General features: G+C 45.9%; 1 protein-coding gene across 1 annotated transcript; it reads right to left on the bottom strand.

The window, feature by feature from the left end:
* Nucleotides 1-11,636: 11,636 nt before the first annotated feature.
* Nucleotides 11,637-12,758, bottom strand: LOC119271954 (BTB/POZ and MATH domain-containing protein 2-like). Its single transcript, XM_037553584.1, has 2 exons — nucleotides 12,500-12,758; nucleotides 11,637-12,343 (listed from the first exon to the last, which is right to left on the bottom strand). The coding sequence occupies exons 1-2, from the start codon at nucleotides 12,756-12,758 to the stop codon at nucleotides 11,637-11,639; spliced, it is 966 nt and encodes a 321-aa protein (XP_037409481.1).
* Between the last annotated feature and the right edge of the window lie 3,890 nt (nucleotides 12,759-16,648).

Raw genomic sequence — 16,648 nt, 5'->3', positions numbered from 1 at the left:
AATTAAATAAAAATTAGAAAAATGAAAAACCTGCGCACATAGTCTTCTTATGTCATATACTAACGATTTAAGTTGATAAACAAGCTTTACATACATTTAAATGATAAGTTCATGTGTATTGTATGATATCTCGAGTATCTCAAACTCTCTCGTATGAAGTGAAGAGAAGTGTTTTGGGGAAATGAACATGAAAATTTCAAAAAACTCACCACAACTTCATTTTGGAGTGACTAAGAAGGATCCAGGCTTAGTTTTTCATTTTGATGTTTTACACTTGTTTAAATCTTGGTCAAAGTTAAGTTTGACCAGAATTCAAATGAGCAAAACAAATTTAAAAAAAATTAAAAATGGAAAAACCAGCGCACATAATCTGTACATATAGAATATATGTGTAGGAAAGTTATTTGGCTGATTTAGATAAGGTCGAAAAAAACCTTGCTTAGAAATGAGGCCGTTTACCCTACCTTTGGACCCCTCTTTTTAGCACATTTTTCATGAAAATTTCAAAAACCTCACCACAACTTCATTTTGGATTGACTAAGAAGTATCCAGGCTTAGTTTTTCATTTTGATGTTTTAGACTTGCTTAAATCTTGGTCAAAGTTAGGTTTGACCAGAATTTAAATGAGCAAAACAAAAATCAAAAAAATCAAAAAAAGGAAAAACCATGTGCTCATTCAAACATCATCCAACAGATATTTAAACATCATATCAAACATACTTCTAACATAGTTCCAACATCATCCAACAGAAATACAACATGTCAAGTGATAAATGTTTCATAATACAACATCATTCCTTATTCATAATGTTTCATAATTGTTCATAGATAGCGTTGGGGCTTCTGTCTGTTCCTTGAGCTTCTTGCCATCACTTTGCTCCTCGTGCACCTTGTGCTCATTGTTTCTTCTCTTCTTCTCTTGGTTGTCGGTACCTTGCGCGTCTTCTTCAAACCTACCATAGAGCTGTGCAAAACATAAAGGATCCAAACATAAACGGTAATGAGATCGTGTCAAGTGATAGATGTACAGTAGTATTTGACCCTTGCAAGATTTACATACCTAGTAGAACTCACAACAACAGAAGGTTGGTCACCATTTGGAGCCTCACTTGGATCACCATGATCACCATTTAGAGCCTCACTTGGATCACCATTTGGAGCCTCACTTGGATCATCATTTGGAGCCTCACTTGGATCACCATGATCACCATTTAGAGCCTCACTTGGATCACCATTTGGAGCCTCACTTGAATCATTATTTGGAGGATATTTTGGATCATCGTCAAAATCATGCGGCTGTTGACCATCATCATTTGGAACCTCGTCAAAATCCTCATCTGATGCAACCGGATGTTGACCATTATTTTCATCATCTGTTGAGGCAACCGGCTGTTGACCAACATTTTCATCATCTGTTGAGTCAATCGGCTGCTGACCAACATTTTCATCGAAGCCTTCATCGAAACTCTCTCCGAACGCTGGATCTACTGTGTTATCACAATACTTACCGAAATGACCAGACCCACCACATCTTGTGCACTTACGCTTCCTCGCTCCAAGTCCAGCTCCTTCGCTGCGAGGTCTTATTCGACTCTTCCTTGGTCTACCTGCTGCTCTCTTCAGAACTGGAGCGCAAAGCTTGAATCCAGGGTCCACCATGTCCCATTGTTGTTTTCCCTCCATAGCAGGCAAGGCATAAGCATATGTGGCTTTGAACCTTGCAACAGAGTAGTAATCATGCACATATTGATGTATGTTCCCTGCTGGACCTGGAAGAGAAGTGATGAAAAACAAGGCATGAATGCATGGCAACCCAGTTATCCGCCATTGCCTACAACTGCAAGTTCTAGCTTCTAAATCCACTGGATATCTCCATTCCCTCTTCTCTTTATCCAAATATGATATCTCTGCTGTGGTACCCGAGCAAAGCGTCATGTTCATTTCCAAGCCTATTGTCTTCTGCTTCAGTTCATTCATCACGGCAGGGATGATAATGTGGCCCATGAATTTTGCCTCGGCTATTCCTGCACGATAATGAAATTTCTGCATGTATTCCATCCTTATCCTGTCAAGCAAATCCACCACATAATGACCCTTTAGTTTCCGGATCGTTGAGTTGAAAGACTCTGCTAGATTATTGTGCACATAGTCAACTTTGCTCACTTCACTGAATTGGCTTCTGGCCCATAACTTGGAGTGGTGTGTTTCCAAGTATTCTTTCACTTTGGGATTCATGTATAACTGCCTCAAGTGGTAGTTGTGCTTCTTCACACTGCATGTCAAAGATGCTGGCCATAAATTGTCGGTATACACATTTCCTTTGAATTTCTTCATGAAATTTGCAGCAAGGTGACGCATGCATTCCCTATGCTCTACTCCAGGGAACACATTGTCCACGGCCACTTCTAAACCTTTGCAGGCATCTGTATGAATGACCAACCCATTGGGATGTGCAATAGCCCGGCGGAGATTATGCAAAAACCAAGTCCAGCTCTCCTCAGACTCTGTCTCCAGCACACCATAGGCAACTGGAAATACAAAACTATGTGCATCAACTGCACAAGCTGCTACTAACTGTCCTTTAAACCTTCCTGTGAGAAAAGTGGCATCAATAGCCAAATAAGGCCTGCAGCCTGCCAAAAAACCCCGGCGACAAGCCTCAAAGCAGACAAAAACCCTTCTAAAGCATTCCTTGGTCTTTGTCACTCCCCTGAATGTGTACTCCACGGTGTGGTGATCAATATCTACAATACTACCTGGGCTTGTCCTCTCCACTTCACCTTTGAATGAATACAACAATTGAAAACTTTCCTGCCAGTTACCATAAATAGAATCCATAGCATGTTGTTTACCATTGAACAACCTCATGTATGGTAAATCTATCTTGAACTTATCTTTGATGTTCTTCTGCAATTCCTTTGGACCCACTTGCTGGTTTTCTTTCACCCACTTTTTTACTTCTTCTGCCACCCATCTTGACTTGGCTCTACTGATTGTATCCTTCCTAAGGGTTGATTCCTGGCATGTGTGCTTAAAAGGATTCACTTTGACCTGAACATTAGTGCTATTCCGCATTTTAGCTGCAAGCAGCCTCCATGGACAACCCTCAGTCGGACAGTGCACTCTGTAACGTACTTGATCGCTCTTGTCAACTTTGAAAATACGTTCTACCTTGATGCAGTATGTCACAAGTGCATTTCTACACTCATTCATGGATGCAAAAACTGTACCTTCTTCCATTTGAGGGTTCAAAGGGTCCCATTCAACAGCTGCAAGGTCTTCGTCCTCAGCCATCGCGTCATCATCCACACGGACTGCATTGTGAGCCTCATCTTGGTTTTCAGCCCGAGGTGCCCGTCGTAAATTCTGAATAACATCAGAATATAACTTCTCTTCATCAACCCCAGAATTGTAGCCATCAGGCTCCACTTCAAGGGGGACCCTACTGCTGTTGCCCACACTTGTCGAGCCACCACGTCGCCGTGCACCAACTGAACTGTTCTGGCTAGAGATGCCATTACGACGACTTGATTCTCCCCGAGATGTTGCACCCGCCATCCTAGGTCCAAATGCCTGCTCAAGCACATCAACTTGCAGCCTCACATGAAAATTATCTTTCTCTTTATGCCTAACAAACATGGTAACTAGCTCTTCATCATTACTAACTGTCACCCAATTCTTTTCCCCATCATAGTATTTGTATACCACTTCATCAAGCAAACCCCAAGGATATTGGCTACAAATTACCTCCCCAAATTGTCTGAAACTCCAATTACTAGCCATTGGCAACCGATAATCAAAACCTCCTTGGTATTTCTTCTTATCCTTTGCATCGAACATGTACCGGTCCCTTCTAATGTGCACCATGAAAGCAAACCGCAACTCCATCCTAACCGGCGAAAAACAGAGACGCAATCAGCACACTAATTGGGCAAACCTACTCGAATCGAGTGTTCAAATGCACAACTAAGCTCAATCTAAACAAGAGGCGAGACTTACCCCTCGGGAACCCAGTCGTGGACGCGGCGGATCTCCGGCCCGATGCCTGCCTCGCCAAATACTCCGGGGTCGCCGCTGCTCACCATTTCGCCCTAGGGTTCTTCCTCCTAGTTCAAATAGCTCCAGCAGCCCCCCACCTTTGAGCGCTCCGGCCGGGCGCACGGAAGGAGGCCGCGCCGCGAATCGAGCAGGTGGCGGGCGCCCCACCCGTGGCGTCGCAGGAAGGTGGTGGGCGTCACAATGAGCCGTGGAGCGTAGGCGCAGGGAGGTAGCGGCGGAGCAGGCCGTGCAACTGGTGGCGGGGCAGGTGCTGGCCGCGGCGCAGGTGGTGGCGGCGGCGGCGCAGGACAGCCGACCGGGCGGATGGGTGTGAACTAGAATGATTTGGGGATTTAGTTGCAGGGGCCTACATGTCAGCTCCGGACCCACGTCCACGCGGTCCCACGTGTAAGCTCCGGACCCACAACTACTAACGCCGGCGGACGGAATTGACTCAAATATGGCCGTTTGACCTCGTCGTAGCTGCTGTGCTCGGACTAGGAGCAAAACTGAGAACAATTCGCATCTGAGGGCAAAACTGAGCACATGGACACCACTGAGGGCAAAAGGATAATTAACCCAAGATAATAGGGCAACACCACTAGCGAACTGAAACCCAAAAGATATCCGGGATTTTCAGCAGGTAATAAGAATAATAATACTAACGTTCAGAGAACAAAACACAGCTCAAGCTCTCGGTCGAGCAGAAACGAAACGTCGGCCCGCCCATCAGAAGAGGTCCACGTTGACGGTGATGCTGCCGGACGAGCCCCAGAAATCGTCGGGCACGATCAGTAAGCGCCTAGCCTTGTACCCCTGCAGCTGACGGACGAACTGCGCTTTCCCCGACGCCGACACCCACCACGGATACTCGGCATGCACCCTCACAACGTACCGCCCGTCCACCTGAGCCGCGTATGGGCAGATGCGGACCAACGACAGCGAGCGTCCCGTGAGGTCGTCGCCGCCGTTGAGCAGGAGGAACACGCTCTCCTCGTCGGGGTGGAGCAGCGCGCGGAAGGGGGTCGACTTCTGTAGCGTCACCTTGACGGTCATGGCATGGGTCGTCCACGTCTTATTGGCGGCCAAGGTGGCGGCGTCGCCGGCTGGCTCGTGGGCGTCCCGGATGTGACCGTAGAGGAGGCGGCCGCGGTAGTCGCAGCCGTCGAACGGGCAGCTGTACGGCGCGAAGCGGCATGCCTCCTCCTCGTGGGCGCGCGCCTCGGTGTACCGGACGGTCTCGGTGCAGCCGTGCTTCTTGAACCTGCAGGGCCTGGTCATGCCGGCGAGGATCTTCTCCGTGGCACGGCACCGGAAGTCGCCGATGGGCTCGTTGCAGCTGGGGCACTTGCGGTGCATGCTGATGCAGCACTTGGCGCACGCGGCGTGCCCGTTCTTGCACTGATCAATCAAAAATTCAGAGTTTAAGACAGAGAATGTACAGCAGTTAGCAGAGTTTAAGACAGAGAAAGTACAACAGTGAGCAGAGTTTAAGACAGAGGAAAATATGTTTGAGAACTTTAGCTGCTTGCCGAGTAAACTTGCGACTCAAATGGGTAAAAGCATATATCTCAAGGGAGAACACGTTGAAGATCTCTTCTTCCTCTTCCTCTTGATGCTTCGTGTTGCCCTTGCTTGTTGTTCTCGCCTTCTTGGGTTCGCCAACACCATTGGTGCCTTTCTTGGCGCTCCTTTTCTGCATCGCCGGATCTCGTACGGCCAAACTAGGCATCTAAAGCAGTTTTGAATCGATTCATCAGCAAACCGGCAGGCACTTGGCGGGGCCGAGCGAGACGGCGTGGTTCCAAAATGTCGCCGAGGTCGCTTCGAAACAGGCGGACTGCGATGGCCACCGTGCCGGCCGACGGCGTCCCCGAGGGAAAGGGCGAGGCGTCGACCACCGCGCGGCCGAGGAAGTTGGAGCCACCATGGTCGGCAGAGGACAGGAGGGACGGGAAGGATGAGGGTACGGTGGCCGGAGATGACGCCAACATTGGCGTTCCCTGGTGCGCGCCTGGATGGGTTTGGGTTTGGGAGGGGAAGCATCGCCTCTCGCACGCGGAACATAGTATTGACTCCAGGAACAAAAAGTCGTAAGTCACACGTGCGCCCCCCACGCGGATGGATGACTACCTATTGTATATATAGACATGATGACATGGTGGAGACAGCTAGGTGATCCATGGCCAGAGACAAGGCCATGCCGCGGATCAATGACATGGCGCAAGCACGACCCTCCTTGGTATTAGAGTACAGCTTCCCTTCAATAAAATTCATGCACGCCTTTGTGTTAGGCTGGTCATAGTGGGGAGTAACATATACTAGTATCATGCATATGATACTAGTGTATGATACTATATCCATAGTGTATAGTATCATAAAGTAGTATCATAGGTGGTATCATTTATTGTCATGCATGACACATAGTAGCATAACATTTATTATGTTACGGTATCTACCTATGTTACTATGACCTTCTCTTTCTTCTTTAATTATCTGCCACGTAAGCATGTTTGCGAGTCCCAAGTACATGATACTAGTTATGTTACCCCCACTATGGCCAGCCTTAATTCACATGCCAGTCAGTTGTGTCTTAGTTAATGCCTCGAAGGAAATGGCAATAGTATAACAGCTTTGTGCATGCCATTCTTATTCTCCCGCAAACCAACAACCATGATTTAATCAAGGATCGCTTCGATTGAGTGAGCCTCAAAACAGAGCAATTTGTTTGCTTGCCATTCTGGTGCCAAGTTAGTAATTACATTAGGGCAACTTGAAAATGTGGTACCTCAAGTTTCTCCTTTTTCTAGCAAATCTTTCATGTCAAGTCTACTTTCTTTAAGGATGCGAAAAATAGACAAGGTGGGTTGCGCTTAATTGTCCTAGAGTGAGTTTGTTATTACTCATTAGAACCAACTCATCTTTGTAATGTTCCAAGCCTTGTTTGATGTTGATGGGCATGGGCAGTATCTTTTCTTTTGTTTTTCACAAGAATCACAAGCAAATGTATATGCTTGCTAGATTTTACAACATATAGCAGCTATATTCTCATGAGAGCACGCATGCAAGAAAATGAAAATAATAGGGACTTGTGTTTCATAATCATCAGAACTACTATGATAAGAGCGTTGGCCCTCGTTTATAACATTTGTTTTACTAGAAACATAGAAATATCGGAGTGCAGAATTATTTCAAAATATTGAACCATAACCTGTAGAGTACAACACGCCATTACATTACATTACATAGACCAAAGAAAAGAAAGACATGCTGCAGCACCAGCACCAACCACTTGTTTCAACAACTTGTCCATACTTCAAACAAACACCGCAACAAGCAAATGCACCTCTCCCATAGTTATAGTGGCCTACAGAGAAGGAGAAGCAGGACCTTCATTGCCGCGTTTCAAACAGACATTGCTAGAATACAAAACAAGAACCTGGGACAAGTAGCTTGATCCACACACCTAGAACAAACATCACCCCAATATCCGGCTGCAACCCAAAACGACAAGCTCGGATATACAACCTTACACAACATTAAAAAAACAACCTTAGTCATGCCCGCACGTCCACACCGTCAACAAGTCAGGCAGGCTTCCTGGGCAAAGAGAGAGAGAGAGGGAGGGAGGGAGGGAGGGAGGGAGGGAGAGAACATGATTAGTTCCCAGAATTTCTAGAAAAAACAATCGAAATGCAGCCACAAGAGAGCACATCCTTCTGGCAGCTACATACATTTATGGGCACATCCTAGTGTTAGGTCATTAAAATTTAGATGTTCATCGTAACAATTTATTCTCCAATCTGAAGTAGGCTAGGATTTCATTGAACAAAAAATAGTCTGCATCTAATGATTGATAAAAGCAGCACTTTTAGATGTTCACAAGCCAAACATATGCTGGTAAGCGAATAGCAAAACAGAGAAACTTTTAGACTCTTGACACTCGAGATGGCTCAAGGCCTCAAGCAATCATAATAGTGAGCAAACCAGAATTAAAACACCATGTTCAGGAAGAGAATATGCATGTTAGCTAGCACAGAACTACAAGAGACCAATTTCATTGAAAAGAAATATCATCACAACCAAATAATTGTGGTGGACAGAAGACCACTACCAAGATCCGAACACTAAGTCATCGGCACGACAGCCGTCGATGGCTCGATGAACAGCACAAAACAAAAAGAGTTGATAACTTTCATTGTTTCGTTACTTATTCATCAAAAAGAGCCACACCTATTTACATATCTTTCAGGTACACACAAATGTATATGACCTTTATTCATTTCAAGTAGGCACACAGAGCATAAGAGGGAGCACAAGAGAGGAACCAGCGGCTTACCTATGTTTATGCCGGTAGTCTTCTAGTTCGGGATCGCTCCGCCCTCTGGAAAGATCAAACTTCTAGCAATGGCGGCTGCAGGTCAACGGTCCTGACCGGGTTTCTCCTTCAGCCATGGTTTCCTCCTAATCATCATCCAAAACAAAATGTTATTGCGACAAGATACACATTAGGAAACACAAAGTGCAACAAAAAGGCCAACTATATCCTCCTGATCATCACACACAAACCACCTAGTTTTGCTCTTTGTTTAGTAGACAATGTACTGGAGTGGAGCCTCTATAAAGTATGCAAATCATCCATCAGTTGCTCAAAGCATATTTTATATCATCCTTCACAGTACTCCCTCCGTCCCAAAATAAGTGTCTTAACCTTAGTATAACTTTGTACAAAGTTGAGACACTTATTTTGGGACGGAGTGAGTACATAACAAGAATTAGTTGTACACGAGGATAAACAACTCACAAGTTAGAACTCAAAATTTGAGGTTCGTGGCCCAGTTTTGGGAGGATTTAACTAGGTATGATTGATATGCAGTACTCTACAAAATTTTGCTCCAGCAATATTTGCAAGCTAAAGGTACATGTGGTCCTTGAATACTACATACTACCACTAGGTATTAGTAGTTATGTACTGTAAATTCAGTTCTACAGTACCATGTTGACTGGTCTCGCACTAGTCTAGACTAGTCACGATTACTCTGAGTCTCAACCTTGGAACGACTCGACATCTCTTCGACTCGTAGACATTGCACAAGGGACTCACGGGGGTCGAGGAGTAGCGGCCACCATCACAGCCAAACATCTGTCATAACTCTGTGGGGGAAGCCGAGGTAGTTGCAGGTCCACCGAGCAACAGTAGCTGGAAATGAAGGTTATGACGCAGACACCACTGTCCACTCAATGCTCGACGCCGAAGAGTTCGCCGGGACTCATTGGCCTAGCTAGGCCATCAATCTTGGCTATGATTGGTGTTGAACTACTTGTTTATGATTGGTATCACTGCAAACAGTTCAAAAGTTCAAACACGACAGGGTCAAGTGGCTGCAAAGCAAGTATGAGAATACTTGGAACCTAAGCATGACTACAATAGAACATACAATACAAATAAGCACAAGATGACCAGGTTCCACTGTCAAGCATGATAACAGACAGAACAACAGTACGAGCATATAAAAAGGTTGCACAGGCAGAACAATGAAGTTCAACACCAATCATAAACAAGTAGTTCAACGCCAGTCATAAACAAGTAGTTCATCACAAAGATGGAGATGCATGGTTTTGTGCAACCTCAACCCACAGATTGATCCAGAGCATGTGCAGATCCAATCTCTTCAACCAACAAAGCTAAAATAATCAGCAACTAAACCATCATGTAGTTAGCCGCCTCATGTGGACCGGGTGTCACCATCATCACGTCAAAAATCCATTAGAAATGGATATTGACATGACAGAGAACAAAAAGATACGGTCCTAAAAGATTTGTTCCTTTCATATAAAGCTCTACAACTAGACGGTACCATGCAGAGATCCTAAATAGGTATCAATCCCTAACAAACAGCATATACAGTAGCAGCAGAGGGACCAATTTCAACGATGAGATGCAAGATTGTAGTGGCTTGAAGACCACCACCACATGTCGCAGCGAGCACACAACCCGAACCCTAGATCATTAGCTCGATGGCCAGACCATTTCAAGGCACATGTAGAGATAGGGGAGATGAGGGACTCACCAGAACCGATGAAGGGGTGCCACCAAGCAATAGTAGCTCGACATAGAGGTTACGACGCATCCACCGCTGTCCCGTAGATAGGTCGGCGCCGAAGCGTTCACCGAGACCCATTGACCTTGGCCATCATTCACGGCTATGACTATAGAGGTTACGACGGTACCATGCAGAGATCCTAAATAGGTATCAATCCCTAACAAACAGCATATACAGTAGCAGCAGAGGGACCAATTTCAACGATGAGATGCAAGATTGTAGTGGCTTGAAGACCACCACCACATGTCGCAGCGAGCACACAACCCGAACCCTAGATCATTAGCTCGATGGCCAGACCATTTCAAGGCACATGTAGAGATAGGGGAGATGAGGGACTCACCAGAACCGATGAAGGGGTGCCACCAAGCAATAGTAGCTCGACATAGAGGTTACGGCGCATCCACCGCTGTCCCGTAGATAGGTCGGCGCCGAAGCGTTCACCAAGACCCATTGACCTTGGCCATCATTCACGGCTATGACTATGGGGCTGACTTTGGGGTTGGCCTGGTGCTTGGCGAGGTTTGGCATCACTGCAAACAGTTCAAACATGACAGGGTCAAGTCTCAAGTATTAACATATAGCAACAAGTACTAACATATATAGAAACAAGAAGTCGCAAAAAAAGATAAATTTAAACTTGTTCAAATATATTTAAAAGTGGTCTCATTTGAAGTCCTCATCATCATAAACATAAGTATGTAACAAACCATAAATTAAACTTTTTTTTCCAAATACGCATGAGTGTGTGTATCATTCAGATAGACATCTCATAAAACTCCACAAGTTTACATAGTTAATTACATCGACTAATCTGTCCACCACCACCCTCTTAATCTAAACAGAATTACTCATGCACTACCCACACTGCTAATCCTGCGAAGAAACCATCCAGGTCCCCTTTTAGTAGTCCCGCTTGCCTCCAAGCTCTTCCTTCACTGTCGATCTTCCACGTAAGCCTATCCAGCGACGCTGTTGCTCTATTGAAAACGATGTCATTCCGGTGCTTTCAAATCTTTCACATGCCCAAATGACACAGAGCATGGTTGTTTCTTCGTTGGTCACCCCTTTGCTCTTTGCCTTGCGCACCAATCGCCAAGTATCTCGCCATCCAGTGGATCAAACTCTGGCCTCCCGCTCGCCAAACAAAACAGATGATAAAAATCATGGGATGGTGAACAATATGGTTGTAATATGTGGTGAGAGAAAAAGCTGACTAGGTATGAATAGAACTCATGCATGACACAAAATCTCCAAGCAAATCCAAAGACTCTCTCATGCACGGTATCTCCCGTGCATGGGAGAATTGCTTTTCTCGACCGCGTGATCCTCGATGTAGAGGCAGGGCAGCACACAGTGTTCTTGCAGCCATGTGCAACAGGATCAAATACTATATGACGAAAATATAAAAATTCCCGTATCTGATCTCTCTAGGATCAAATACTTCTTGGCGACATGTTTTGAGATAGCAACAAGTACTAGCATATTACTCTACTTTTATTGCTTAAGCCTGGCAAGCTTGGCAATGAGATCTTTGAGAACAGAGGGGCAGCATGCGGCAAGACTATCCAGACCACCGGTCGCCATGACCTTTTGCAGGTTTGCAGGAGAGTTGAGAAACTCCAAGCACGTCTCCTTCAGCCCGCGACAGTTGTGCTGCTCAGCTAGCGTCAAGATTGTCGTGGCCGTGGACACATCGACGTACTCGGACAGCTTCTCTTCACACATCAGCCTTAGTCGCCGGAGATCATACCTGTCAGCAGCGATGAGTAGGTGCCGCCACATCACATCTGCATCTTCTTCCTCCTCTATGTCCGGCGGCGAGTCACTGTAAATGAACCCGAGCATCGCCCTGAAAACTTGCGCGTCCATGTCGTCGACCTGTATGACGCTTGTAGTGGCCGTACCCTCTTTCATGGTGCCAAAGAGCTCTGCCTTGAAGACGGCAGATCTGGCCGCCAGCACACACCGGTGCGCTGCGATCGTCTCGCTGCCGACCTTGAACGTCACGTCCGTTCCCTCCTCGGCCAGAAGAAGATCGCTGAAATGCTGTTGCATGTCGGAAGGCGGCACCTTGATGGACGGAAAAGCGGTGGCGGTGTCCATGCTGTTTATGGCATCCCCAACGACCACGATGTCACAGCGGAGGGTGAAACTGTCATCCTTAAGGTATTTTGATCTTTCCAAGGTGTCCCTTCTGATGAACTGGTGATAGGCCGCACATAGATTGCTTCTAGGCAATTCATATACTTGGCTAGCGCGAATCTGCGTGGATCCTTGATTGTATATCTGATCGACGAAGCTAATCTCAAACTGCAACTTCAATGGGCTTGCAAGTGCAGCATCATTATTTAGAAGACCAAGATAAAGAGATATAAAATCTGCATTCTCCGACTTGGCGCCATTGGGGTAGTACTGGATGCACCAAAGGTAGCCGCCAACCATGAAAGGGCGAGACCTGATGCACTCTCCCGTCGGTGTGCTGATCTTGGTGCGCGAGTACCCCTTGACTATGAGCAGGTGGTAGCCGCTGGAGGTGTTGCTGCTTGTGGTTGGCGAGGACGATCGTGGCGCTCGCGCTCCTTCATCGGTGATGACAGATACGCCGGTGAAGGGCATGATCCACGAAGCGACTCCACCCAGGTGAGCTCCCGACCACTTGGCAAGGAGGGAAATTGGAGACGAGGAAGACGCACCATCTATACACAATGCACACCCGCTATATATACTCTGCTCTAGGGGATGACTCTTTCAGTACGGGAACGCACGCGTCTCTCGTATGTGAACGTGACTGCAAAAGTTTAGGAAAATGAGGAGACTGCGCCGTCCGTCTCCTCGAGAGCTGAGACAGTCCTCGCTTCCACTCCCGAGGGCAATGAATAGACAGGTGTCGTTTCAGTGCAACTTCCAGTTAAATCTGACGAGCAACGGAAGCCAGCAAGTTTTTCGTGCCTGTAAAAAGGAAACGTTCGTCGCCCGGCACGTCTCAGTCTGCCTATTTAACTGTGCAATCTGATTGTTCGCTTGGTTTTCTCTAATTAATCAAGCAACTTTTTTCTTTTCTTTTTAATAAACGCAGGAATCTTGCCATTTCGAAAAGAAAAAAAATAGCCACGCTGCATCACATAGAGTACTTTGTGCAGTTGTGTCAAGATTCGCTAATTGATTTCGGCTCTACATCTCCATGCAACAAGCTCCCTCCCTGCTTTGTAAATCTTTTTTACCTATATATAATAATAATAATAATAATAATAATAATAATAATAATAATAATAAAGTAAATTAGGTTTCTTTCGTCCGTCATGACATTTTTCAGAAAAGTCTCTCTATCTCAGAGAATTCAACCCGCAGTCCTGTTTTAAGTTAAAACGAATCGTTATTTTCGTATTTTACACAAAAGTCCCTGTCTTTTCTTGAAATCAATCCGCCATCCGGATTTAAGTCACACCCGAACCGTTATTTTACATTTTTCGAAAACCCCCCTGATGTTTTAGGTAATTCATCCGTGGATCATATTTAAGTCAAACAAATGCTTTTTAAAATTATCCATATCTTTTAAACCGTAATTCCGATTTAAACATGTTATATATGAAATTTGATTAGAGAAATATGTAGAATATGAATATAAGATTATTTTTACCTGTTAAGTATTTTTAAATATTATTTTGGATTATATTTGAGTCAACCAAATGATTTTCTAAATTATCTGTATCTTTTAAACCGTAACTTTGATTTTAACATATTATATATGAAATTTTATTAGAAAAATGTGTGTAATCTAAATATCATGTTAATTTTACCTGTTAAATATTTTTAAAATATTGTTATGGAAGCAAACTTATAATTTATTGCGCAAGATTCTTTTTTTTCATACCGGCGGCGATCCGGATTGCAAATAAACACCCCACTATAACCATATACGGAAATGGAAATATCGATAACTACACATGCATACCTCTGAAAAATGTCGCAGGGGAAAACAACAGATTTCTCATCGCGAGAGTGAGAGAAAGCGAGCGAGAGAGAGAGGGGGAGAGAGAGGGAGAGGGAGGAGAGAGAGGGAGAGAGACGCCTTAGGATTAACCATATTCAACACATTTTTTGTTGTTTTGGGTGAACACCGAGACCATCGCCGGCGAGGATGAGAAGGAGGATAAGCGGCAACACAAATATGATGCCTCGGAAAAATAAAAGAGATGGACATCGTCTTGAGTAATGGTTGTTGAGTTAAGAGCGTGTGTTATGTTTTCTCTTCCATTGCAACGCACGGGCTCTTTTGCTAGTAAAACAAAAACCGTAAAATATACGGCCAAAGAATACAAGGTGATGAAGGAGCCCAGTTATTGGGCAGATTTGGGTATAACCGGACAATAGGAACGACCACGACCACGTCGCCGAAAGCTAACACCATGAATACAACACTACGACACATCCAAGAACACATAGGATCCACAACAACGCCCTCGGGGGGAGAAACGGCACTAGGTGTCACCGCTGTCGAGTCCAAGACATACAATGGTCTTCACCCGGAACTCTGACACAGACAGAAGAACCACATCGACGTCTTCAAGAAGATGGCGTCACTTGCAGGCGGCACCGTCGTCGGCATCAAAGCGTGGAGCTTTCGCTCGGCAGCTCACCCATGTCACCATGAGGTAGCCAGGATAGTCGCGATGAAACCAAGTCTCCGGGTCCTGGATTTGAGCGTCGCCACTGCCTTAGCACAAGACGAGCCCGAGCAACCCCTACTACACCCCTCTCGCCCAAAAGACCAAGAAGCATAGCTACGGCCGCTGCCATGATGCCCACCAAAGAGCCAGTCATGCAGAAGCCATCCAGGGCCGTCGTCTCGACACCCATGTCTCGAGCCACTGCCAACTCTCTGCCTCAAAACACACCAGCCATGGAAGGTAGACTGAAAGGCGCCTCCTGCAGGACTAACATGTTTTAACCCTCCACTGTAGGAAGCGTACGCGCTAAGTCCCCAACCAGTCCCGATGAACCTATGGGGAGGGGCACAAACGGATTGCTGCCGACGTCCGTGGCCGAGCAAGCCTCTGTCTAAGCCCAGACGACCTCACACGACGCCACACCCATAGACATTGTCGCCGATCATACTGACAGCACCATGGTGTCACGTGACCCGACACAGACCACCGCCACCAACAAGCAGGAGGAAGGAGAGCACAAACGTGACAACTTGCACCGTCATAGCGGCTAGGTTGGCTCCCCGTGCCTACGCCCAACGAATGATATAGACCATCTACCAGATCCACGCCACCCCAGCCAACAGGTAAGACCATGCTAGGCCACCACTACGAGTTGGAACCACGGGTCACCACCATCCGAGAGCCGCAGGCCGCCCGGGCATCTCCCGGAGGGAACCCGAACGACACCACTATGCCAGATCCGAGCGGGATCCATGTTGCCACCACGCGCCGGACGCACCCCGCAGAGGCGCCAAGCCACCGACATCACTGCGTCACAGCAACTCATACGCCAACCGATGGCCACTCCGGGCCGCCGCCGCCACCCCGCGCTGCTGGTCGACACCCAGCCGCCGGATCCTTGATGTCTATTACACAACCTTGTTTTTGTAGACGTTGTTGGGCCTCCAAGTGCAAAGGTTTGTAGGACAGTAGCAAATTTCCCTCAAGTGGATGACCTAAGGTTTATCAATCCGTAGGAGGCGTAGGATGAAGATAGTCTCTCTCAAGCAACCCTGCAACCAAATAACAAAGAGTCTCTTGTGTCCCCAACACACCAAATACAATGATAAATTGTATAGGTGCACTAGTTCGGCGAAGAGATGGTGATACAAGTGGTATATGGATAGTAGATAAAGGTTTTTTAATCTGAAATTATAAAAACAGCAATGTAACTAATGGTAAAAGTGAGCATAAACGGTATTGCAATGATAGGAAACAAGGCCTAGGGTTCATACTTTCACTAGTGCAAGTTCTCTCAACAATAATAACATAATTGGATCACATAACTATCCCTCAACATGCAACAAAGAGTCACTCCAAAGTCACTAATAGCGGAGAACAAACGAAGAAATTATGGTAGGGTACGAAGCCACCTCAAAGTTATTCTTTCCAATCAATCCGTTGAGCTATTCCTATAAGTGTCACAAACAACCCTAGAGTTCGTACTAGACACCTTAAGACACAAATCAACCAAAAGCCTAATGTCACCTAGATACTCCAATGTCACCTCAAGTATCCGTGGGTATGATTATACGATATGCATCACACAATCTCAGATTCATCTATTCAACCAACACATAGAACCTCAAAGAGTGCCGCAAAGTTTCTACAGGAGAATCATCACGAAAACGTGTGCCAACCCCTATGCATAGGTTCATGGGCGGAACCCGCAAGTTGATCACCAAAACATACATCAAGTGAATCACGTGATATCCCATTGTCACCACAGATACGCACGGCAAGACATACATCAAGTGTTCTCAAATCTTTAAAGACTCAATCCTATAAGATAATTTCAAA

Source organism: Triticum dicoccoides, chromosome 3A, assembly GCF_002162155.2.
Source record: "Triticum dicoccoides isolate Atlit2015 ecotype Zavitan chromosome 3A, WEW_v2.0, whole genome shotgun sequence".
Taxonomy (NCBI): domain Eukaryota; kingdom Viridiplantae; phylum Streptophyta; class Magnoliopsida; order Poales; family Poaceae; genus Triticum; species Triticum dicoccoides.
The sequence above is the reverse complement of the archived record's forward strand: the minus strand, read 5'-3'. Positions and strand labels throughout refer to the sequence as shown.

Coding starts and splice junctions, on each gene's coding strand:
- LOC119271954 (XM_037553584.1), bottom strand. CDS start 12,758: ATGCCCTTCACCGGCGTATCTGTCATCACCGATGAAGGAGCGCGAGCG. Junction 12,344..12,499: donor TTTTATATCTCTTTATCTTG/GTCTTCTAAATA, acceptor CCTATCACCAGT/TCATCAGAAGGGACACCTTG.